At 45.7% G+C, this 26,668-nt stretch overlaps 1 protein-coding gene across 11 annotated transcripts in view; it reads left to right on the top strand.

Moving 5' to 3' along the window:
* Positions 1–26,668, top strand: part of MAMLD1 (mastermind like domain containing 1) — a 131,429-nt gene that overhangs the window by 72,009 nt on the left and 32,752 nt on the right. For all 11 annotated transcript variants that reach the window (XM_081897579.1, XM_081897576.1, XM_081897582.1 and 8 more), the window contains one exon: positions 4,705–6,348. In XM_081897579.1, the coding sequence (XP_081753705.1) occupies positions 4,705–6,348 (1,644 nt within the window). The remainder of the gene's footprint in view (positions 1–4,704; positions 6,349–26,668) is intronic.

Here is a 26,668-nt window from a genome sequence, read left to right as displayed (position 1 = left end):
ATATTGTATATTCTTTGGATTGCTGCAAGGTTAGGCTAAGCTTGGACAAAATGTCAACTGCAGACTTGTGAGAAATGGGGATAAAAGCCAAGAAGAGAGTGGAACCGAGACTTCCACCTCTCTCCAAATGCTTTGACAGCCCCTTTGCAAAACAAACCAAGCTTCAGGCCCTGGACAGAATCCTAACTTACCCTTGCTATTTTTAAAGGGTAGGTACCCCTCGCTCTTACTCACATCCACCTTGGAGTAATTGTACCCAGTCATAACATGACTGATGACTCAGGAATTTCTCTACCTGTGTTAATCCTAGAGTGTCTTCAGAGGTGACTAGATCTCTTATTTGCACTGGGATCTGAAACACACAGACAGTTGAGGTGCAACTGCTTCTTGTCTTAATGTTCTGCTTTTTGCAGCCTGCCAGCGTTAAAAAGAAAAGTCAGTTAGCTCCACTCTTGAAATGACTCTTTCAGAGCAAGAGAACTATTAAGTGCAGGTTTATGCTTGGTTTGCACTGAAGTGGTAGAAATTAAGGGATGGTCTGCTCCTACTCTTTCAAACAGCAGTATTTCACTTCAGCAACAACTTCAGTAATAAAGTGCTTCCTTTCACAATTATTCAAACTGCTAGCTCCTAGGTTCAATCACTGGTGTCTCAATGTCAGTCTGGGAGAGATCCCTGCCCGATATTTTGTGGAGCCACTGCCGGTCTGTGTAGACCAGGATTTTCTAAACTTGGGGTCTCCAGCTGTTTTTGAACTACAATTCCCATCATCTCTGACCACTGGTCCAACTAGCTAGGGATGATGGGAGTTGTAGTCCAAAGACAGATGAAGAACCAACTTTGGGAAACCCTGGTGTAGACAATTATGAGCGAGATATAGACCAGTAATCTGAATCAGTATAAGGAGGCTTCCTGTGTCCCTACGTTCCTCAACCAAATTCTCAGGGCAGTTTACAAGCTTTTAAATCAATAAAATCAATTCTGTAAAAATGGTATCAACTAGCTATATAAAGATCAGCACAAGATAAACCTACAAGCCAGCACAAAATGACAGAACACTTCACAAACTATTTACCAGTTTATTTTGCTGTGTCCTACTTAAAGTAGGAGGCTTTTTGCTTTTAAAATAAACTATTTTTTTCTTTTGCACAAACACCCTCTACATTGGCATGCATGCTTGCAGAAGAACTGTAGCACCAAATTCTAAAAACTAGGGTAGCCTAATGGACAGAGTGATGGTTTTGTTTTTGGGAGACTTGTACCTATCACCCCCAGTTACTCTGAGCTATGGTGTATCCAGAAAACATATTTTGAAGGGGCCCAATAAATTCTGCTATGGTCTGTTGCAATTTGTGTGCATAGTGTAGGCTTTTCCAAACTTAGATCTCCAGCTGTTTTGTACTACATTTCCCATCATCCCTGACCACCGGTCCTGCTAGGTAGGGATGATGGGAGTTGTAGTCCAAAAACAGATGGAGGCCCAAGTTTGGAAAACGCTGGCATAGTGTATGCTGTTACAACACACTTATGCATTTCATTGGCCCAGTTTGTATGTAATGCTAAGCCAAAGCTTAGCATTACAAAACTCCCCCCTCTCCCAATCCTGCTGTTGTTGTTCTACCCAAAGCTAAGCCGTGGTTTAGTTTGGTTTGGTTTGGTTTGGTTTGGTTTGGTGTAACATAATCTGTGAGCCCAGGCTTGTGATTTGTCTATATAAAAATACCTAAACACCTGTTGGCTTGGTAGTTAAAAGGGTATGTATCTCTTTCCCAATTACTTCTTTTCTTCCAATGCAAGATTTGGATAAGCATTACAGTACATGGAAAACCTCCAGTTGTTAAAATGACTGACGGAGGAAGCTGGTTTCTGGCCTTCCTCCTGTAAATATATTCTGGAAGGGTGCCAAACAGCATTGCTCCTGAAAATAAGCAATTGAGGGAGAGATATTTCTAGAATACTCCATCTGTAGCATACCACTAATATGCAATACCTTTGTACTTATTAGAAACTTTTCTTGCTGCAGGCAACCCAAGACGACGTTACAAAAAAAATACACCGAAACACCCCTCACATCTGTTTTATAAGGCCATAGATTGTTAACAGCCAACTGCCTGGTTGAAAAGGATTGTTTTTGCCTGGTACCTCTGCCAAGTTGGTGCCCACCAGATTTTTTAGACTCCGACTTCTGTCATGGGAGTTCTGTTGATGACACACAAAGGGCTCCAAATTAGCAAGGTTGATTTAATCCGTATCAATCCAGTTTGGGGCTAAATTTTTAAAAGTTGTTCCAGATTGATAAGGAGGCTTAAATATATATATCAATTTATTGTTAAACGTTTTCAACATAAAATACAGTAACAGTCAATCTGTCTCCCATATAGTGGTGGCAGGCTCTGGGCTTTGCAGCCAGGCGTCTGCCATTGGACATGTGTGAGGGCTCTTCTGAGCTGCCCTAGCCATCTGCTTGAATCCCATGACACCCTAGACTTTAGCCAGGTCTTATTCTCTGCAAGGTACTGAATGACTGCTCTAGGGGTACAATTGCTGCCTGAGCAAGAGAGATGGCCAGTTAGACCCACCGCTGTAGTACAGTGGTACCTTGGTTTACAAACTTAATTTGTTCCGAAGTCCGTTCTTATACCAAAGCATTCTTAAACCAAACCGTGCTTTCCCATAGCAGCAGGGGACTCAACAGGAAGCGGAACATATTTTCCAAGGCAAAGTTCACAAACCAAAACACTTACTTCCAGGTTTTCAGCGTTCTTAATCCAAGTTGTTCATAAACTAAGCTGTTCTTAAACCAAGGTACCATTGTATCCTAAATTCTGATCTTCTGCAGAGAATGGCTCACACCTTTCAACGATATGCTACATGCATAAGTGTAACAAAAGCAGGCACTGACTTTTACTTGATTTGGGCCCCCTTGATTACGCCCATGTTTCTTAAGGTGGAATCTTAAGGTGCAACTAGGTTGAAGGATTGTGGAGTAAGGTTAAATTTACATTGTGTAATGTAAGAGACCACTTTTTATTTTGTATGACAAATAAATTAAAACATAACACCCAACACCAACAGCCAGACTTTTTAGAAGGTAATCTTAATAAAGACTACAAAGCATTTTGAAGTGCTACGTAGATTATGTTGCTGAAAGAGCCTTCCTGCCTCCTTTCGGAAAATCGTTGAGTACAGTCTCTTCTTTTTATAAAAGTGATGGCCAGTCTTTAGATAATTTCCAAAGGCACTATCTCCCTCTTAATAAATAAGAGCATAATTTTAATACCCTTAACTCAAAGCAGCAGCATTAATAAATGATTTAATCCTGTTGGCACCTAGGTCATGCTTATTAACATGGTGGGCCACAGATAATTGCATTTTAACGAGATTGACAAGCCATCTCAAGTGGCCCTGATTGAAACGTTGTACAGTGGTACCTCTGGTTACGAACTTAATTCGTTCTGGAGGTCCGTTCTTAACCTGAAACTGCTCTTAACCTGAGGTACCACTTTAGCTAATGGGGCCTCCCGCTGCCACCACATGATTTCTGTTCTCGTCCTGAGGTAAAGTTCTTAACCCAAGGTACTATTTCCGGGTTAGCAGAGTCTGTAACCCAAAGTGTTTGTAACCCGAGGTACCACTGTATTCTGCTTTAATAATATTGAGATCCTATGGCGGTGGGGGGGGGAGTTACTTTTTCTCTTGCTGGTTTCTGGTTTCCCAAATTGCTCTGTTACAGAGGTCCTTCTTTTTATAAAATCTATGCTAAGCTAACGTTTTTTGTTTAATAAATTAAGATAATATTTACAAGCCTACCCCCCCCCAAGTAACAACAGGTTGACTGGTATGGATTGCGGATGGCTAAAATAAATTAAGTCCTTAGCTGTCAGTTGCTGTTTTTGAGCAGGCGGGAAACATCTGTGGTTAGGTAGCTTGAAAGATTATAGTCTGTTTAAATAGCTGAGACAGTTTTGTTTTCCCTGGTTTAAAAAGTATGCTGATTATTTCAAATGTTCTGCCTGTAAGGAATGTAAAATAGTTGAGCTGCTTCAGTATGGACTTAATATCCCTTGCTGGCTATGCGTTGCCAGCTTTGGTCCATGATTTCATTCAAACCTGCTATTGTTTGAACAAAAAATTAATTTCTATAGAATGGGTGGTTGGTTTGTTCACTGGGAACACAAAGCATACTGCCATAATAGAAGCAGAACCCAGATCTTTAAAATGTGACCATATATTAACATATCTACATGAATGATCTGAGTTCTCTCTTAATTATGACAGCATGACAGAAAATGCTAAACATTTCTAAGAATATGTGTTAATATGATATACAGAGTTTTATAGTATAAGAAAGAAAGATAGGTCTCTGCCCTCAATCAGCTAGCAGTCCTTAGAAGCTGGGAGGGTGAAAATGAAAAGGGCAGGATAATGGGAGAAGCAACAGGAAACCCGAACCTAACTGCATACTTAGATCATTTTTGCAGTGGAGATCAAGAAAGGTGGGAGCTAAACAAGGACTTAATTGAAGGTGGTTTTAGGGAGGGAATCGTTTAAATGGAACTTTGCCTTATGCCTGGATGTTTTGGGTAATCCTGAATTGATCTGTTCTGATATTTATTTATTTTTAGAATATTTCAGGTATATTTCCTTTGCAGCTTTAGAATTCCCTGTCAGGTAATTAAAAACGTTTTTGTCTTACGGTTGCAGGGACCCCTTAAGAGAAAGCTAGACGATGACGGTTCTCCAACCTCTACCACCATGCCTGAGGCCAGCTTTCCAAGCGACAGTAAGAGACTCTGTCTTGACGACGTCACTCTTTCCATGGGACATGGGGCCAATCCTGTTTCGTGCGCAGATATGCAGCAGTCCCCATTCTCCACCAGCCACAGTGCATCCTCTATGGGAGTGGCAGGGCATGGAATGCTGCTTGAAAACAGCCACATGAGTGGTAGCAGTATAGGTTCTCCATTTCAAGTGCCACCTAACAATGAAGTAGCACAGAAGGGGCCCTTAGGTGGCCATTTTGATGAGAAAGCAGGAAACATGCATGCTGTGGACCAGGAGCTGCAAGATCTGCTGGAGGAGCTGACCAAAATGCCTGATCCTTCTCCCAACGAGTTGGACCTTGACAACATCTTGGAGAAAGATCCCCTCGGTGGCCCATGCCACCCGCAGCAATCCGTCAGCAGCACTCCAAGGGCCTCTCCGCAGACCCCGCAATTCGACAGCCATGTGCCCAACAAAGACTTATCGCAGGGGTCTCCTCAAATGAGGCCTTCATCAGCTGGCGCAAGCTACCTGGTTCCGAACCAAATCAAGAACATTGGTTCACCGGTTTCTTCAAACAACGCACCAAACAAGAGCCAAGCTCAGTCTATGCTCCAAGGAGCTATGCCCAGCATGCCTGGCACCAACTGGCATGCGCAGCAGCTAAAGCAGCTGGCTGCGAGCAAGCAAGGCCCAACTGCTAAGCCTCAAGCTTCCAGTTGGCCTGCTATGTCGTCACAAGGCCTCTCTCCTCCTTATCAACAAGGATCGTCCCCTCACCACCAGCCGTTCAGCCCTCAGAATGTCATGGTGTCTGGCATGAGCTCTAGCAGTGTGCCAGGGAGCAGCATTCAGAGTCCTCAGAACTCCCTGCTCTCCAGCATAACATCTGGTAACAACCCGCCCGGCGGTCCATCTCCTCCTTATGGTTCCGAGAAGCTTTCTAGCCCAGTTCTCAACCAGCAGCCATTCAGCCCACCAAATCCTATCCTGACCAACATATCCGGCAGCAGCATCAAAAGCCCACAGAGTACCAGGCCCTCCCCACCATACAGGCCAGAGAAGCTGTCAAGCCCTGCTCTGCACCAGCAGCCCTTTAGCCCTCAGGGCACCATGATGCCAAGCGCCGCCTCTACAAGCAGCTCAGCCAGCATGCAGGGCTCTCTCTACAAACCCATGTCGGCAACCCAGGCCAAAAGTATGGGCATGATGATGCAGCAGCCCTCCAACAACATGCAGTCGGGCTTGATGAACGAAAGTGACCTGGGCAGCCAAGACCAGTTCTCCTTCAGTAACACCAAGCCGCTGTCCCATTTCAGCTCTGAGCCCCCAGCTCCAGCTCCTCAGAAGATAAATTTCCCTACAGCCCATAGGAAGACACTCCTGCACTATCTGCAGGCAACGGGGCCGGTGCCCCCGCCACCGCCAAAATCTTCTCAGCAGCACCAGCAAGTTAACAGCAGCCAAGGCCAAGTCATGCAGCAGCAGCAGCAACAACAACAGCAGCAGCAGCAGCAGCAGCAGCAGCAACAGCAACAGCAGCAACAAATGATGCACCCAGCTCCGGTTCCGCGGCCTCGACAGGTACAAACGTCTTCTTCTGCTTTTTGTTCTGCACTCCTATACCATATGCCCTTAGCTACCGGTGGCAGACCTGTTAGTATGTTCTTTGCTTCTACCCCGTGTTACGTGGATGCCTGCTGTCTAACTGTGCATTTCTGACTGCATCTACCCTGCAAGATGCCCTGACGCAGGATGGGGTGGGTGACTGGGGGTGGTGTATGTCTCTCTCTCTCTCGCTCTCTCTCTCTCTGTGTGTGCATTTAAATTGATGGTGTCTTTTGGGGAGCAGGGGCTATGCTGCTGTCCATTTCTCTATTATTATTTTTTTAAGTTTATTTCTTAACATGTATGAAATCTGATTTTATTTAAACTACCCAGGTTAGTGCATCCGGCTGTTAACCAGAAAGTTGGTAGTTCAAGCCCACCCAGGGGGGCGGGGGGCGGCATTGCGGGGGGTTAGATCGGGGTGTCTTCCCACCCTACAATTCTGTGATTCTATTCAAGGTGGTGCACCGGGCCAGGTGGGGAGTGGGGAGGGGACAATTAAAAATACAAAGGGCTAAATATAAAGGACTATGAGGATTCATGCTGTGTATCACAGCATCATTTATTTTTCTTTAAATATATGGATTGCTGGGGTGGAGGTCAGGTGGGTCCATTTATGCATTATGTGTTACCTTAAAACACAACAATTCTCTACAGCACAATGGCACTCATTATCCCTCGAACGTGTTTGCCATCACAGCAGCAGACTCATACCCATTTTATTCCCATATTCATGACTGTGCTATGATCTAATTTAGTTTAAAATGCAAAGCTGCACGTATTCAAGGTGGAAATACATATAAAGCATGGGACTGGGTGGTGGGAAGGCAAGAGCGGCATTACTTTACCCAATTCATATGCTTCGAGCCTAAAGAGTCCAGGGTCTAAAATTCTCCAGCTGCATCCAGCCCGTTAGAAGATGAATTTCATAAAACTAAGCCGTGTGTTGACTTGGCAGACTTCCTCGGGGAAGGCATTAATCAGCTTGGGCTGTGTCCTGGAGACAACTTTGTCCTGCAAGCAGCCAGGCTCTACTTTTCAAAAAAAAAAAGAAAGAAAAAAGGGGGGTCATGAAGCAACAGTCCTGAGTCCCTGGAGGGTGGTGACACATCGTTTTTTAAAGCAAGCAAGCAAGCAAGCAAACAAACAAACAAACAAACAAACAAACAAACAGGCAGAGCTTTGTGCTGCTAGACTTCTATCCAGATGTGGTTACACAGGAGGGCTTTTTTTAAGACAAAAGAAGATGTCGGACCCTGGAAAACAATTCAGCATTGGATCCCATAACTTGTATATGGTTGTGATATGCTGTGAGTTCTGCTATGGTTGAAGCCAAGTTTCAATTTCATGTTCCTTATAAGAGCTTCATGGTGTTGTGAAGCCAAATGAGCCCTGCAGATGATGTTTCGAATAGGAGCAAGTAGGACTTGAAATACTTGATGCAGCCATTCTTCCAGAATGACCTTTGGGGGGGGGGAAGAAGCAAATAACCTTATTTGCCTGTTCTGCAAGGGATCTGGTTGCACATAGAGCAATAAAACAAAAGGATTGCCACAGGCAGTTCAGCTTCTTGGGAGTTATCTTACAAGGAGCTCTCTGGTGACTGGTTGATTGCAAAGGATTATTGCAGAGTAGCTGGTGGTATCTGCCGTGAGGCTTTTGAGACAGAAAAAATGGCGAAAGCCCTGTATTCTATTTGGGAACAAAGCAATTTACATTAAGCATAATTTATCATACATTTCCAGATTTGGCACATGCCAGCAAAGCTATAGAACCCACTGCCCAACAGACAGGTAGCATTAGGCCAACCAAACAGGAACGGCAGGCAAAATCCCACCTGCAAGTAAAAATTATTTCTTTCTTTTTTTTTTAAGTACTCTACCTGTTTAAGAGTGCTTGGAATGTATCATTTTCTGTCTCTCTCAGGCACATGAGAAGAGGTTCTCCAACACAGGTAATTTCTTCAACATGCAACTCTTAGGGGTCACCTTTGCTCAACTAGCTATGATCTCCTGATCTTCTTCTTGAGAGGTATGGACTGAAATTTGTCCATACAGAAGGAGTCAGGGGTAGCAAAGCGCCAGGTTTGACATGCAAACAGTTTTGGACCTTGAGTTTCCCTAAAGTGGCCGGCAACATCCCACAATGGGAAGGGAAACGACCCTCTTCAACCGTCAGGTCAATTTCTTCCCATTGTAGTTTGTCTATCTGCACAGATCAGCTGAGGAACGGGACAGGGGGGCTGTAGCAGCTTCTGGAGCACTTGAGTTGCAGTTGTACTCATGCTTGCTACAGTGATTTAATTATTTTTTTATTTTTAAAAAACACCCTCTTCTCCATGGGTCTTTATTTCTCCTGGACTATTTCCCCCTGTTTAAGTTTGTTCTTGAAACTACCAAACTGGGAATGCAGGAATCTTCTGTGCTGATGAGCTATAAGAATCCAAGTCTATTGTAACAATAAACATGAGCAAAGACAATTTCACATTTTCAAATCGGTTAGGTAAGCTCATGACGCCTGACTGGTTTTACTAGGGAAGACTTATAACATTAATTATGTACTAAACGACAGCTCTGCTCTAGATTTTATATAGCTTGTTAAGCTGCCTCTGAATAACAAGTGAGTGGAGGATCAGGGCATTTATTTTTAAGAGCTTAATGGCTTTTATCACAAAACGTGGATTCTGAGTGCAAACCTTGGAACAGCCCGTGGAGACATAAATGGATTATCACAATTCTGGTATTGCTCAAAAAGTTCTCTTTCATATTGCAGTGTGTCTGTCTCTCATGGGCTAAGGGTAAAAGCATCAATTGATTAATAGGATGGAATAATCAACTAATTAATCACAAGTCAATGGTGTGGGTTTTTAAACAGAGTTTTTTTAAGATGAATGACCCTTGGTGCAACTGTGTTCAGAGCTTGTGACCTGATTGTGAAACCCAAACACATACTCTGCCTAAGAGTCTTGATTCTCGCAATTCTGTTTGAGGGGGGCTGTTCTCAAAACTAGGAATGATCTTTCCTCCTGGTTTGATCTAAAAAACATGGTATTTCAATGAAATATTTTTTTAAAACGAAATTCTGATGCAGTAATTAAATTCAGTTCATTTGTCATTTGAGAGCAAGATGAGAGTTTCTTTAGGTTTTAGATTGTACCTTCATAGCTGGGTCACCATAGGGCTTTTTTCAGGTGGAACGCTCCAGAACTCAGTTCTGGCACCTCTAAGGTGGGCACCATTGCCATTATAAGAGAACAAGGGAGGCATTCATGGTGAGTTCTGGCACCATTTTTTCTAGAAAATAAATAGTACTGGGTCATCATTGACTTTTGCTTTCCTAGTCTTCCAAACCTGTTAAAGGAGTACACACACACTTCATGTCCGTGGCTTGGCCCACTTTCGTAATGTGAGTTCACTCACTGCTTCTCCAGAAAACAAAAGTGGGAAAGCTGTGGGGGATTTCAGTTGACTTGACTGAGTCTGATCCTCCTTGAAGGAGAAGAATGGGGAGTTTGCCATCCTTTTTTACACAACATATTTATTTAAAGCATTTTTAACCACACTCCTTAGCCAAAAAGCTTCCAGGGTAGCTTACATATGATCAATAAAAACAAGTTGGTTCTGCCCACAAGCTTACAGTCTAAAAACCACAACAGGAAAAGGGGATAGGAAGGGAAATGAGGGGGAGAAGCAAACTGGAGCATCGGTTCTTAAAGTTAAATAGTAGTTCTTATAATCCCCATCTGGAAAGGAGACAGTTCAGGCAGAAGAGGAAGCAAATGGAGCTGGTCTCTTAAGCTGATGGCATGGCCCACTCCCATATCTCCCTTGCCTGCAGCTTGATTGAATGGCAGCTGTCAGGCAACAGCCAAGGGAAGGAAGGCCCAGTTGAGCTGGTCATTCATCAGAGCCATTGCAGTGGCCCTGTTTAACCACCTCTCCCTGTTGAATTGTCAAGGCAGGAGTCAGGAGCAAGTCAGCAATAAGTCACAAGGTGTCATTGAAGTTAACTCTTTATTCAAAGAAACCAAAACGGTGCAGGGCTAGTGATCACAGCAACATTTCCCAGTAGGTCTTGCCCTAATGAGGCACTTGCAAGGACTGAAGGTCCCCGCCTTCCGACTGCTCTCTAAGCTTCCTCTTTCCCCAGCAGCCTAAGGCTCCTTTGCCTGGTCTCTCATTGTGCCACCTTCTTCATTTCTCTCTGTGTTCTGGGAGACCAGTGGGGAGAGAAGCTGGTCACAGCAGGAGGGGGGAGGCTCCTTGGCTTCTTCAGCTGCCTGCTTCCACTCTGCCACCTGCCCCCCCTCCTCTCCCGCCTCTGAGTCTGAACCATTCTCTTTGCCAGCCTCTTCCTGCTCACCAAACCCTGTTGCCTCTTCAGCTTCCAACACCACCTCCTCCCAGTCTTTTCCCTCTTCTCCCTCTGGCCACTCATGATCTTCCCACCACCAGTCCCCTGGCTCTGAGCCACCTTCTCCTGGGGGTTCCCTTGGGGGTTCCCCAGCTGATTCCTCCCACCACTTCTCTGCATCCAGTTAGTCTATGACATGAAGGAACAGTGGAAACTAGTTTGGTACAGTGGTACTTCAACAGCACAACCTTTTGTCACAAAGGAGACACTCTGAGGAAGTGTTAGTACTGATCTACGCAATATAGTCCTCTTTTCATACCTTCTGAAAGTGTGCAGAATGGAGGCTTTGTGACCAAAGAACCCATTGATATATGGAGGTTGGGGTCCATAGACCCAGTTTCAGTTTCCTTCCTCCTCTTTGTGTTGATTCTACTCACATTTTCGGAACATATAAAAGAGTGATTGCAGGGGATGCTGAGGCTGTGGCCCTTCAGATATTGTTGGACTACAGTTCCCATCAGCTCTAGCCAGTATAGCCAATGGTCAAGGATGATGTGGGTTGCAGTCCAAGAACATCTGGAAAGCTACAGGTTCCTCATCCTTGACTTACAGTCTGGAATCATTCTACAGTCTTTGGGAGGCAACACCCTCCAACTAGCGGAAGGCGAAATAAATGGGAAACAAAATTTAAATTCACAGAGGGTAAGAAGGATAGAAAGAGAGTTGTGGAGGTAGTGATGACCCAGTGGCACAGCTTGCATGGAGGTGAAGCGCCTTCCTTTGGGAAATCTGATGCACTATTATGCAGCTCATTTCCCAAAGTGTAGTGCTTATTTACTTGCATCTAAAACAAATATTCTGGAGACACCATAAATCTGTCTGGTGCACTCTCTCGCAATGAAAGGCAATACAACTTTCTGTTACTACCCTTTGGTTTCTCATGCTTGAGGAAGTGAATAAAACTTTGTCATTGCTTACATGGATAACCTGTCCTTCTTCCAAGAGTGGGCAAAGTATACCACCAACACCACCTGATTTCATCTGAGAGATAGTGGCCTGGTTTGCACTTCGCTTTCAGACACAGCTTGATTTAGAAGTCAACACACAGCATAAAGGGCTAAAACCACAGTGACTTTGCCCCCCTCCCCCGCTCCTGTTGCGCTTCCACAAGTTAAGTGATGATTTGGCTTAGTGTTATTACGTATTTTGTACTTTTTAATATTGTAATTTTGTGTTGTGAGCCACCCTGATGTAGGGCAGTATACAAATTTTAATAATAATAATAATAATAATAATAATAATAATAATAATAATAATAATAGCAAAGGATTGTTCCTGGGTTTGGGAGAAACAACAACCATGACTCAGGGTTCAGGCATAATTCTAAGCCAAATCATACCTTCCCTGTAGTGAATAAGAGGTTGGGGAGAGGAGCAAAACAGCCATGATTTTATACCTGGGCACTATTAGTGTGATGTGCCTTCATCTTTAAACCTTCAAACCACAATTAAATATAGGTAAAGGTAAAGGGACCCCGACCATTAGGTCCAGTCGTGACCGACCCTGGGGTTGCGGCGCACATCTTGCTTTATTGGCCAAGGGAGCCGGCGTACAGCTTCCGGGTCATGTGGCTAGCATGACTAAGCCGCTTCTGGCGAACCAGAACAGCACACGGAAAACGCCGTTTACCTTCCCACCGGAGCGGTACCTATTTATCTACTTGCACTTTGACATGCTTTTGAACTGCTAGGTTGGCAGGAGCAGGGACCGAGCAACGGGAGCTCACCCCGTTGTGGGGATTCGAACCGCCGACCTTCTGATCAGCAAGTCCTAGGCTCTGTGGTTTAACCCACAGTGCCACCCATACAATTAAATATAGCTGTGGTTAAATGTGACTTTTGAACCAGCCATTGACTGGCCAAAGGTGAGCCTCACGGCCAAGTGCGGACTTGGATTCTGAGTCTCTTTCATCCTTCTCACTACTTTGCCACATTGGCTAGAGCAGGCACGTCCAACTCCCAAGAGACTGTGATCTACTCACAGTATAAAAAGACCAGCTGTGATCTACCCATTTTCACTGCCAGTTGTTGTTGAGCTTTTTTTAGGGGAGGGTTGGCTAAAGGCAATTACTAAACTTCATGCCGCGATCTACCTGGGACCCCCGCAATCTACCTGTTGGAAATGCCTGGGCTAGAGCATACTACTAGACAAGTGCCAATTTTTAGATCCCCTAATAAAAAGCAGAGCTAGAGTTAGCATCTGGTAAAGAGAGGTCATTTGGTGAGGCAGGAGGCCACTTCTACATGTTTGGGATTAACCGTTGATGCACTTTCCTGTTTGCCAGTTCTGCAGGAGCCCTGAAGTGTTGTGGTGTTGCTGACCCGGTTCTCTTCTGCACATGCATTTTGCAAATGTGGCTTAGACTGGCTTACTCCTATCCTCCCTTCTTCTCCCCTTGCTCCTCCTTGAAGCAGGAAGTGAAGTCTTGTGGAGGAAAGAATGTGGCTAGTAGCCAGTAGGGGGGAAAAGAACAATATGCATAGAACGGGACATTTGTAGCAGGCCCAAGAAGGAGCAGCTGCTCTCTTATTTATGTGTGTGTTTTCATACTTCCTTCCTTCCTTGCTTTTTGTGGCTTTTAAAGCACATTTTAAAGGGATGAGTTTGCATTCCAAAGAGTAACCTTCTTGAGGCTATATGTGCTTTTTGTTTTGTTTTGTTCTTAACACCCTTATCTTGGATCTCTGATTTTCTGTAGCCCAGCCAGACAGTTCATAAAACCCCAGATTGCCTGGACAATTGGTAGATCTGATAATGCCTAATCTTTTCTCATCTGATGCTCAGCGTCTTTATTGTTACGCATTGACAGGTATTGATTTGGCCACTGAAGGTTTGCATCACGATAGAGGAAAGCTGAGCCCTGGAGGATATATTCTGTGTTAATGCAGCCATTTGAGTGAAATGATGTTCAAAAGAAACAGGGTTTGTGTGGGAGAAAATCAGTACAGTAGTTCATTCTACAAATACTTTGCACTTCATATGTGTCAACGGTGAGGCCCTCTACCGGTTTGATGGCGTGCATCTTTTGGATGCGGGAAATGATATTTGGCTGATGGATATGGCAAAGGGGATAAGGGATTGGTTTCAGGCATGAGAGTATTGGCGGCGAGCGATTGCTTGTGTGGCGGTAGGCATTGGTAAGAAGGGGTTAAGAGGATGGGGGGGAGGAACGCCATCACCTCCCCCCAGTGAGCGAAGGGTGGTCCGTTAAAGGACTCCGGGGGGGGGGTGGCCCTGTCCGAAGCCTATGGAGGTGTGGGCCAAAGGCACGCCCCAGAGCGGTGACCCAGGGGAGCTCCTAGTCGACGTGCCTCGGCAGGAGACTCCCCCGATAAAGTGTTAACCCTTCCCCGTGTCTCCAGCAAATGGGCTGGAGCCAGATAGTCGATAGGACCAATGCCTAAGCCAATGCCTCTCATTCCTGAATTCAATAAAGTTGTGGCCTAATTCGCCCAATTAACCTTAATTATGGTGTCTTGTGTCTTTATTTATCCTGGTGGGGGGTGAGAACTCGCCACGCAAATACTTTGCACTTCATAGCATTGGGGTAGGGGGTCCTTCAGATGCTGTTGGACTACAATTCTCATCATCCCTGATCATTGGCCATGTTGGCTCGGACTGATGGGAATTGGAGGCCACCTGCACCAGGAGCGTAGCTCATTTCTGGTGTAGCCATTCTTGATCCATGAACACTGGTCAGACAGGAATCTAGGATCCTATTCAGTCGATGTGTAACACTTGGTTAGATAAAATCCTTTGGGAAATGTATTCTGTGACAGATCTATTTCACACATTACATTTTTTAAAAAAAAGTTTATACCAAAGAAAGTTCACAGCTAAATTCATAAAGTTGTGTGAATGCAGCATGCAATGTGTTCGAATATGTGAGAGCCCCTTGACCAGAGAGCTGCAGCTCCTTTGCTGAGTGCACACCACCCCGGGGCAAACTTGGGTTTGCTGTTGTGAAATGAGAGAAGTGGTCTTTAAGACACAGCCGGTGCAGTAAAACCAGTAAAACTGGGGTGGGGCAAGTGGTGGATTTCTGCATGATGGGTGAGAACACACAATCTTAATTTGGCTCATTTCTGATCCATCAACACCAAAGTGGGTACTTGCCCTTTGTTGCTCATTCTGTGGGTTTGTGTTATTCTTGTAGAAATGTTTCTCTCTCCCGCTCCCTTTAACATCACAGAGGAAGGGAGAAACCTATATTTGATTTCAAAGCCTCCTAGTAGTGATAGCACAATGGCTGAAGATTAGCCTTGGAAGGGGGTGGGAAGCTTTTGAAGGAAGGCAGAAAGCTCTTCAGCTAATTAAGTGCCTTTTGAGTCCACAAATAAAAGATGTTGGTGATGAATTGGAATGATAGGAAGCAGTAAGTCTGATCCAAGAGTATGCCCTGTCCACAGATGTGGAAATGTTGTCTTGAATGGTAATTTCTACTCGGTTTCTGCAGCTGAAACTGTTGCAGAGGGCTTATGCCCCATCCATCTGTTCACTTTTTGCCTGATTTCATAAGGGGCCCTTCATGAGGTATCCATGAAACATATTCTGCAAGAGCAATAGCTAGATGCAGTGTGAATGGCAGAAATCAGAATCCAATGTGGATTCCTATTTATAACAGTTTTATAAGCCAGGGTTTTTTCTGGTTGCCTTGAAAGCAAAAATAGGACCAGTTCAGAGGAGTCTTAGACATGTGGGTATACATATGGTTTTTGACACCTTTTGGACTGGATGAGTGGTTTAGGGCAGTGTTTCCCAACCTTTTTTGGGCAAAGGCACACTTGTTTGATGAAAAAAATATCGAGGCACACCACCATTACAGCCCCGTGACGTCAGCGCGCAGCGTCACGCCGGGAGGGACGCACAAAAGTGTAACTTTCAATTTTTTCCCCTCCCCCTTGCCGGGGAACCTCCAAGCTTTGGGGGGTGGGGGGGGGAGGAGGCAGCAAAGCGAGGGACTGAGGGACCCTAACCCTAACCCTCACTGATCACCCGGGAAAGCATGCGAACGAGGAGCCCCCATGTCCTGCTCCCGGCAGCGGGCGGCACAAAGCGAGGAGGCCTGGACAAGGCAGCACGCTCCCCGCTCTCGCTGCATCGGGGCTTTTCTCCTCCAGGCCGCTTTCGAAGTCCCCTTCTCCGCTCCCAAGAGCCGGAGCCGCTGCTTCCAGGCCCTGTCCGAGCCCCGACTTGTGGCCTCACTTCGAGGAGCGCCTGTTGCTGGGGACGGGGCTGCATCCCCCTCAGCCGCCGCCTCGCTTCCTTCCAGGAGACCCGACGGCTCCCCCTCTCCCGCTCGCCCTCCTGCGCCCGCAGCAGACCGAGACCTCCCCGCCCCCGCCCGGCTCGGCCCTACCTGGGCGCCTCCAAGCCCGGCCGGCTCCGCGTCGCGCTCCACGCCGGGCAGCTGCAGCAGGAGCTGCGCGGGGGCGTGCGGCGGCCCGGCTGAGCGCGCCCCGGAGCCGCCGCGCCGTCGCTCGCGAGTCCCTCCGAGAGCCCGCGGGACTGACTCCGGAGTCGCGAGGCGGCGCGTCGCCCAGGGAAGGGGCGGCTTCCCACAAGCACGACGACCGAAAAGAGCCCAGCAGAGCGCGCGCCCCGGAGGACTTGGGGGGGGTCTGTAGGGCATCAGTGGCCCCCAGAATTCTGCCCGCCCCTCGCCCCATTTGATCCAGATTTACCCTCTGGGGAGAGCGAGCCCCGGCCCAGCAGGGGGCGCCCTCGCTCCGTCCTCCGGGAAGCAAACGCCCTCGCCCGCCTCCCTCCAGGCAACATCTCGCGGCACACGAGGCAACACCGGTTGGGAAACACTGGTTTAGGGGACAGAAATGCAAGCCCACTTTCTTGCACAATATTTTCCTTTCTTTTTTTCCTAACTGCAAAATGATTATGCGGGGGGGGGGGCAGACGTGATGCCACCCCACCGGGATCACGCTGCTGGGGGCAGTGTGCTCCCCCCACACTCCTCTTCCTCTGCCAGTGGCGCCATAAGGCCCTCAGCGCTGGACCTCAGTGTCCAGGCTGAATGATGGGGGTGGAGATGCTGGGTATTTGCCACCTTCCACCGCAGTGTAAACCGAAGTAGTAGAGTATTGACTCCAGTTTGGGATGGGGAGAGGTCTCTTCTAAGAGAGGGTCAGGTTGAAGCCCCTAAGCTGTGTCACATTTGGCCCATAAAATGTACATTTAACAGAAAGGATTATTATTATTATTATTATTATTATTATTATTATTATTATTAGCCACCCATCTGACTGAAATCATCCAGTGTTTTTACTCAAAAGTATTTGATGCCTTTGAGTGAAGATGCAACTGCAAACATATTCCTTGCAGGAAACTTATTGTATTTGCATATGAAATTCCCTTGAGTGGAAATACTTGACTGCACTAGTCCCAGTTCTTGATTTCCTTGTTCAAAACACAGGCAAACCCCACTGTCAGAACCAAGCTCTCCTGAGTGCATGCCTGCCTCTTTAAAAGCATTAAACCCTGCCCTAGATTTACCCTCTCCTCTTTCTTCCTTACTTCCTGCCCTGCTTCCTGTCCGGAAACGTGGTCTGCAATGGCAGTGCATTTTTCTGGGAGTACGCAGCGGTACCCCTAAACATTTTGCAAATCTTTGTACTTTTGTCCATTTACTGTATTTATTTTTCCCAATTTGAACTATAAAATGGGTGATTTTCTTGAGTCAAAATGAGAGTACCCCTAAACATTTTTTAAAAGAAAAAAAAGTGCTGTGCAATGGTACAGTCAGCTCTGGCACTGAGCTGCTCAAAATCCCTTGTTTTCATCTGAGGAATGTTGGAGGGTATGGGCTTCTCTGCTGAACTTTGATTGGCCAGATGTTCTTCTTTGCATTACTTCATTGGGCAGGTTTTTAAATTACTTGTCCGGCCCCTCAGCTGACAACTTGAGTTGTCTTTATAACTGTAGTTTTTAATTGGGCATTCAAATAATATATTCATTGGGATGGGCTTTCTCTGGGCAAAAGACTATGCCCCATTCCCCCTGAAGAGGCAGGCTTCATAATGAGTTTTAGCAAGTGTCTTCATGACCAGAAAAGGCACCCTGGACTGGGGGAATAGCTGTTCCTTGTTCCATGTCAGAAAGCAGATTTGTAAAATGGTTAAATCCCAGGCCGAATTCAGAAGCTGTGAGGGGAAGGGAGCTGTAACTGAATGCCGAATAAAAACAAATTAGCAATTCATTATTTGTTTAAGAAATTGTTATAATGCATTTCATGTATGTAAACCTCACAGGGCGACTTACACAGATATTGTAAAACAATAAGCATTGATCGAAATGAGTAATAAAGCAGCAAAGACAAGACAGAAGGCCTGGGGGAAGTTTGCTGGAAACCCCCCAACCCTTCAGGGCAAAATGCTCATTAGGTAGCCCAGTAGTGGCAGTTTGGGGAGGCAAAGGTCAGTGGATAATTGCAATGGATCCCTACATGACAGATGAAGGTGTGAAGCTTAGGTGGTTCCCATTTATGTCTTGTCCAAAAATTAACTTTTGCAAGGAGTTTGGGTGTAGAGCTAGGTGCACTGGTGCTGTGGGTGCGTGTGTCCCCCCCCTCCATTTTTTCCTTTCCCTTTTAATAGAACAAGATGCACCCATTTGAATAACAGTTTCCAGGAAGCTGTATAATGGCCTCCTTCCCAATATTTTATTACATGTGCTTTCTTTTAAAATTATTTTTCTTTAAAGTGTGCTCCAGTTCAGAGCACACTGGTGCATCTTACTACTCTGTCCAGGCGCAAAGACGTCTGAAAGCCAAAATGGCTTTCTACATACCATATTTTTCTCTCTATAACACGCACCTGACCATAACATGCAGATCGTTTTTAGAGGAGGAAAACAAGGGGGAAAACATTCTGAATGAAACAGTGGATGTATCATTTTTGTGCTTCATGCTGTGGCCACAGACATGTGATCTGATGGTGAATTTGGGGTGACCCAATGCAAAGATCCTGAGGATCCATGTAGATCCATGCTTTTTAACCACGTTTTTGCACCATTGCAGCCCCAGGCAACAGTGGGTGCGTGATTTTTGGGGGGCAGGCTGTAGCCATGGACATGCTATGTGATCTGATGCTGAATTTGGGGTGACCCAATGCAAAGATCCTGAGGATCCATGTGGATCCATGCTTTTTAACCACATTTTTGCACCATTGCAGCCCCAGGCAACAGTGGGTGCGTGATTTTTGGGGGTCAGGCTGTAGCCATGGACATGCTATGTGATCTGATGGTGAATTTGGGGTGACCCAATACAAAGATCCTGAGGATCCATGTGGATCCATACTTTTTAACCACATTTTAAGTGGGGAGGGAAGGAAAAACACAGAATGGACAAGGAGCACAAGAGGGGTGTGCAGAGAAGCAGCTGGCTAAGAATGCAGGAGAGGGGTATAACGGGAGGGAGGAAAGGAAGGCAAAAGTTTTCCCTCACCTACCCACCTACCCACCCAAGCCAGCCAGCTAGCGCGCGCTCTCTCTCTCTCTCTCTCTCTCTCTCTCTCTCTCTCTCTCTCTCTCTCTCTCTCTCCCTCCTGCATGTTTTCAGCAGCACTGGAGCACAGAGACGACACTCTGCTTTCCCCTCTGCTTGCCTGGAGGGGAGGGGCTTTCCCTGCTCTTTGTTCCGTTTGAGCAAACACAGCAATGAAACAGAGGAGGGTGGGCAATAAGACCCTGAGGCAGAATGCAGGAAAGGAGCCGCTTCCTCTTTTCAGGTTTCCCTTCTCCGAGATGCGCGATTTGATTTTTGCCTGATTTTTTTTGCCATTTGGCTCCAGGGACCACACATTCGCTCAATAACACACACAGACATTTCCCCTTCCTTTTTAGGAGAAAAAATCTGCGTGTTATAGAGGGAAAAATACGGTAACTTTTAAATTGTCACTCAAGTTCGGAAACAGTGAGAGGGTGGGAAAGCATGTTGCGAACAGCAGAATGGCTCGGTGGAGGCGCAGAAGACCAGAAGGCAAGGTTAGCGCTAACCCTGGTTAGTTGCTGTAATGATTCTGGTTCAAAAAGCAAACTAGAGGAATGACTTGAAACAACTTGAGTCTTAAGAGCTTCTAAGACAAAACTTGTTCTGCCAATTTAATGCCTTTGCATCACGTGGCCTTAGGACAACTCTTCAAATTACTGACTTCTAAACACCAAGGAGAATATCTCTAAATAATAAACTCTATCATTACCGTTGCTGCTAATCCTGCTTAAAGTCCCAAGCATACAGCAAAACAGTCCCCCCCCCCCATTTATTCACTTATCTATAGGCTACTCCATATCAAATTTTCATTCAGGGCAGCTCACAACAATGATCCTGAGTGTTATGCCATATGACTGTGAACACAAACTGTAGTTTGCAAACCAGTCCTACAATGGTACGTAGGCTGAGACCCTACCTGCCTGCAGACTGTCTCGCCAGAGTGGTGCATGCTCTGGTTATCTCCCGCTTGGACTACTGCAATGCGCTCTACGTGGGGCTACCTTTGAAGGTGACCCGGAAACTACAACTAATCCAGAATGCGGCAGCTAGACTGGGGACTGGGAGTGGCCGCCGAGACCATATAACACCCGTCTTGAAAGACCTACATTGGCTCCCAGTACGTTTCCGAGCACAATTCAAAGTGTTGGTGCTGACCTTTAAAGCCCTAAACGGCCTTGGTCCAGTATATCTGAAGGAGCGTCTCCTCCCCCATCGTTTTGCCCAGACACTGATGTCCAGCTCCGAGGGCCTTCTGGCGGTTCCCTCACTGCGAGAGGCCAAGTTACAGGGAACCAGGCAGAGGGCCTTCTCGGTAGTGGCGCCCGCCCTGTGGAACGCCCTCCCATCAGATTTCAAAGAGATAAACAACTACCTGACATTCAGAAGACATCTGAAGGCAGCCCTGTTCAGGGAAGTTTTTAATATGTGACATTTTAGTGTATTTTTCATCTTTGTTGGAAGCCGCCCAGAGTGGCTGGGGAAACCCAGCCAGATGGGCGGGGTACAAATAATAATAAATAATAATAATAATAATAATAATAATAATAATAATAATAATAATAATAATAATAGGGTTCACAGCCTGGTTATGCAGTCAACCCTGGTTTAGATGACTTGTCTTCAACTGGATGCCCCTCCAGTTGATGGCCTGATCTAAGGTTAGTCACAAGAGCAGTGCTACTACCATGGAAATGTGTGCTTTTTAAAAAAAGTTATAAAAGGGCTCCTCAGTGCATGGTTGGTTTAAAGGCAGGTCCAGGACCTGAAAAGGTTGAAGACTACTGGACTGAATGTTTTAACTGTTGGTAAGTAAAGCATTATTCGGTATGATGTCAGAATATGGCTGTTTTAATGTATGTTATCTCACCACTTTCTAGTAGCATAACGATTTGGTTCAAAAACGAAATCCTGAAAACTCCAGAAGAGATTAAAATGCTAAGTGATTCTGCTTTCATGTGAATTCAGTAGGAAAGAGAGGACAGGAGTTTTGTTTTTTCATTCTTGCGTTCTTGTTTTCTGTTTCATTTTTTAAAAAAACGGCGTTAGAAGATTCCATTCCCCTCAGAAAACTTTCTTAGTAAAGTGAACTAAATTTCTCTCTCTCTCTCTCTCTCTCTCTCTCTCTCTCTCTCTCTCTCTCTCTCCCTCTCTCCCTCTCTCCCTCTCTCCCTCTCTCCCTCTCTCCCTCCTGTCTGGGCATTTTGGAGAAATTTCAGCATATGGGTGGGGAAAACAAAGAAGTGTCTGTGAACAGGAACTGGCATTGTCTCTCTCTCTGAATAGGGAGGGAAGACTGAACTAACTTCATTTGGTTCTCTTGCACATCTGCAACTCTAGAAACAGAGGGATGATTCATGGTTTGCCTACAATACAAGAGCAAGCAAAACACTGTAAATTAACAGCCATTCTGAATTTGTGTTGAAAATACTCTCTAGGAACAAAATAACATCCCATAATAATTGAAAATGAGAATATTTTTTTAAAAAAAGGTAATGAGCCATAAGCACAAATCAGGAACAATGCATTCAGAACTATCCATAATGAAATTTGAAGCAGAGTACACTTTCGAAGCAGTTTTCACTCCTTCTCACCAGGGACAGATCCACTAACTTGCCCTGTTTATTTGTCAGCTTTATTTCTCTTCCCTAGACAAATATTCCATCTCTCTGATGAAATGAATGTTCCTGGTTTTTTTGGGGGGGGGCGGATTTCATCTTGTTTCAGAATGACTTGACAAGTCTAAGAGAGGACATTCCCCCTCTGACGCCATTTGAAATAATGTGTTCAACTTCTGGTTGGTTCTTTTTTTAAAACAAACAAACACAAATCTATGCTTCCTCTGGGTTTCTTTCACTCTGCAGATATTTGTGTGTGGTTTTCAGTAAGAAAATGTGTTAACTGAATAATTGCATAACTAGTTTGAGCTATGGTTCCCCCCCCCCCCCCAGCCGGCCTTGCCCTGTTCCCAAGAGGTGTCCTGTGACTTCCTCTGTTACTTCATTAATCACTGCAACTCAAAAATTATTCTGATCAAAGAAGCAGAATGAGGCTGAAGAGGTACAGAATCTGGCAATTGACTTGGCTGTTTGGATTCCCTGCTGAGCTCATTTAGATCTAGAATTAAGCTGTTCCCGCTGTATTTTTCCTCTACGGCTTCTTGGCAGTCGTGCTGTAGCCAGAACCATCCTCAGCCAGGAGGGCTGGAAGGAAGTTAGGCTGACTTAGCATTCCACTGATTTATTTATTTTTTACCTGCAGTTCTTCTATAAAAAGAAGCAGATTTGTATGGCACCGGACTGGTACTTTTTTTTTTAATTCCAATTATTTGATGCAGTTGGAAAATAGGGTGAATAGCATCTCATCCACAAAAAAAATAAATTAAAAAGTGTGTCTATCATGTTAGTTGTTGTTGTTGTTTAGTCATCTTAGTCGTGTTCGACTCTCCGTGACCCCATGAACCAGAGCATGCCTTGGAAACTCTCACTTTCTTCTTAAAGCTTCTCCTTTTTTATGTCCATGGAGTTTTCTTGGCAAAATACTGGAGTAGTAGTGGGAAAATAAACTGCCATGAGGTTGAGTGGTTTTGCAAGAGAAGCATGATAATGTTACTTAGGAGAAGTCAATTCAGCTCCTGCGAGGGTGGGGAGTCTTTGAAGCCTCTTGAGAGATCTAGGGAAAGCCTTTTGTTCAGCATGGAATGGCTCAGTAGAAGAGTTCAGTAGGTTTTAATGTCTGTTTCGTTTTAAGATTTACAGCCTGATCCTGTGCAGGGTTGGTGCACCGGCGGCTATTGGTTTCAATTGACTTAGGTTTTGCCTAACTCTGCTGCACAGTATCAAACTGTTGACACCTTAATGCCTTTGAATTTTAAAGTGTAAAATTTAAGCATCATAATGGCAAGGAGATGCTCTGGAGCTTCTAGAAAAATCTGGCAATGAAGAGCAAAGTGTTCATCCTTTTGTTTACTGTGCGCATGAGTGGTGCCTAAGTGGTTAAAATAAAAAGATCTGAAAGTGGAAGCCTCATCCTCTGGCAGGAAGTCCAGCCACCTCATCCCAAAATATGAACATATGAAAGTGCCTTACCCTGAGTCAGATTGTCTATCAGAACATTGTCATCTTTGGCTTGCAGTGTGTCCAAGGCTTCGCTATCCAGGATTTTTTTTTTGAGCCACAGCCACTGAGCTGTGGCCCTCATGTGTGTTGGGCTGGCTTAGGTTGATCTATGGCAGTGTTTCTCAAAACTGGGTCCCCTGCTGTTGTTGGACTACCACTAGTCCTACTAGCTAGGGATGATGGGAGTTGTAGTCCAACAACAGCTGGGCACCCATATTCGAGAAACACCATCTACGGTGATGGAAAGGCACTTTGCACATGTTTAGCCACTCTCTCTTCTCCAGCGGTCAGTGACTGTGGCCAAAACCATAGTTTCTATTTTACTGATTTCTTCCTGTTGTTTATCTTGCTGGGGTTGTCAAATCACAGCACCTCACTTTCAAACCAAAAGTGGGTTTCTCATCCTCTGCATGTTGAATCATCTTTTTAGGTGTTTCCCTCTTAATTTTTTTCGGAGATAGTTTTGGGTGCTATAAACTAAGCCTGAAAAGACAAAAGAAGGCAAGGCAACAAATGCAGTCAGGCTGGTTCAGTTGTACCCTGTATTTTTTGCCACTGAGGCTGAATGAGAAAGAAGGCACCAGCAAGTGCAGGTGCTCTGGCTTATCTCTTGTGCTGTCACATGCAGCCAGAGGAGGACAAATGGTCGGTAGTTTAATATCCCTTGTTGACAAAACCACACACTTACAGTAGCTCCTTAGGTGCACTAACCCTGCACACAGATGCTTCTGATGATTAGGTAGATGGAGCCACACCCTGGACTTCTGCTCCAAGTTGGACTATTGGAGCAAAGGATGGCCATGCCTACTCCCCGCCCCCCCTCCGGCCAAGCATCTTCAACTTTTCCTACATGAAAGTTATCACTGTATCTACCTCTTCAAGGCCCTCTGGGTCCTAGGGGACAGCAGGGCAGGGGACAGAGGAGATTCTGCTGGTCCCCTCCCTTCAGTCACAGTGTCTCCCTCAATCCTGACACGGTCCTGTCCTCCTTCTACCATCTCCAACTGCCCAGACCCCTCCCCATCCTCCAGCTCTTGCACAAACCCCCATAAATCACTACCCGCTTCCCCTGCATCAGCCTCTGGCCCTGCTACCTCTCCCACCCACCCACTCCTCGGAGCACTGCCAGCCCTGGACATCCGTCTCCAAAATTGTATGTGAAAGCATACCGCTCTCGCAATAAAGATCCAACTCTGATTGCTCTAACGCGGTGCGAGATAGTAGTTTGCAAGGCACGCTGCCTTTTGCCTGGACACACATTATGGGTTGTTTGCAATTTAGAGCCAGAAAAACCCAGTTGGTTTTTTCCCCTGCTCCTCCTCGTCCTCTGTCCACTTGCATTCTTTTCAGGAAAGAAGGCAAGAGGGCGCAATCAGCCAAGCCTTGTTTCTCCCCCGCCCTTGTAAGCCATAGCTGGGAAAGGACTCCTCTGTCTTGCGAGACAAAGTGGGCTGTCAGACAGCCCCTTTCCTTAAATCCCAGTCAGGCACCAGACAGCTAAAGGAAGAGAGGCACCAGGCTGAATTAGATTGACTGCTTTGGACAGTGAAGCAGAGTTGGTCTTAATTGGCTCACAGCTGTTCGCTTTGACCCTTCCACCCCCACCCTCTTTTCTTCCACTACCATCTCCCTCTCTCCGCTTGCATTCTCTTCTCCACCCACCAGTGTTCCAACCAAAGAAAACCTGCCAAGTGTGGGCTGAATTTTCTACATTGGCTAATAATTTTATGAGCCCTCCTTCATGCCTCTTGAGAGGCAGCAGCAATTAAGGAGGAAAACCAGAAAACCTTAAAAAGCAAACACATTAATAAAAAGTTGGTGGTGCAGATGCTCTGTTTTAAAACAAGTCTCCTGCATTTATATACTAAGGCTTGGCTGCTTCTCCCAATCTTCCCTGCACAATACTCCCGGTAGAAGCAGAAGTATACAAAGGAGACTCTTCAGTTTATTATTATTATTATTATTATTATTATTATTATTATTGCTATTATTCATTACATTTGTTCGTCACTTTTTTCTTGCCGAAAACAACTCAAAGTGACTTGCAGCCAAACATGGGTTTACTTGGGGGCCAGATCGGGCATTAGCAGGTCAGCTCTGTCAGGCAGTTGCCCAGAGCCTGAGTCCGGGCCCCCAATATAGTGCCACTTCAGAGTGGACCTTCATTAGGGACCCAGAGGGATTGGGCAGGGAGTGGAGCTTAGCACTTGCAGCTGCTGCCTTCCTCCTCTCAACTGCTGCTGCTATTAGCACCTTGCATGTAGCTCCCTTGTGGGGAAGGAAGGAAGGAAGGAAGGAAGGAAGGAAGGAAGGGAGGGAGGGAGGGAGGGAGGGAGGAAGGAAGGAAGGAAGGGGGAAGCCTGGTAGACAAGCTGTGGAAGGGTGAATCCTCTCTACCTCTCAGAGTGTGTTTTTGCACTGCTTCAGGGGCAGATTTTCCCTTCCCAGCTGCTACCAGTGTGCCCAGGAAAGGAGCACATTTGCTATTCTGTACTACCAGTACAACTGATCGCCGAAGAATTGATGCTTTTGAATTATGGTGCTGGAGGAGACTCTTGAGAGTCCCATGGACTGCAAGAAGATCAAACGTATCCATTCTTAAGGAAATCAGCCCTGGAAGGACAGATCGTGAAGCTGAGACTCCAATACTTTGGCCACCTCATGATAAGAGAAGGGTCCCTGGAAAAGACCCTGATGTTCGGAAAGATGGAGGGCACAAGGAGAAGGGGACGACAGAGGATGAGATGGTTGGATGGTGTTCTTGAAGCTACCAGCATGAGTTTGATCAAACTGCAGGAGGCAGTGGAGGACAGGAGTGCCTGGCGTGCTCTGGTCCATGGGGTCATGAAGAGTCGGACACGACTAAACAACAACAACAACCACCAGTACTCTTTGTCTAGAGAAAGAGGTGTCAGAACTCACCATGAACATCTCCCTTGTTCTCTTATAATGGCAATGGTGCCTACCTGAGAGATGCCGGAACTGAGTGCTGGTGAGTTCTGGCTGAAAAAGAAAGCCCTGTGGACCACCACTGCTACTATCGCTCAGGTGTGTGGTTCTGCAGGCTCCTCTGTGCTCTCATATAGATTAAAATTAGCTAATGCAGTTTCTGTGCAAATCTGTGTCCCATTTTTGCCATGTTGCTGTGGTGACATGTTTCCTTTGTTTTTTTGCAATATGCAACTGGCTGGAATGTGCATTGGGATTGTCTATAATGTGCAGGAGCTTCATGAAAATTTGAAAACCGTTTCTTTCAAATGGTTTTTAT

Source organism: Podarcis melisellensis (genome assembly GCF_964234715.1).
Source record: "Podarcis melisellensis genome assembly, chromosome: Z".
NCBI lineage: Eukaryota > Metazoa > Chordata > Lepidosauria > Squamata > Lacertidae > Podarcis > Podarcis melisellensis.
Note: the sequence above shows the minus strand (reverse complement) of the source record. Positions and strands in the feature narration are given on the sequence as shown.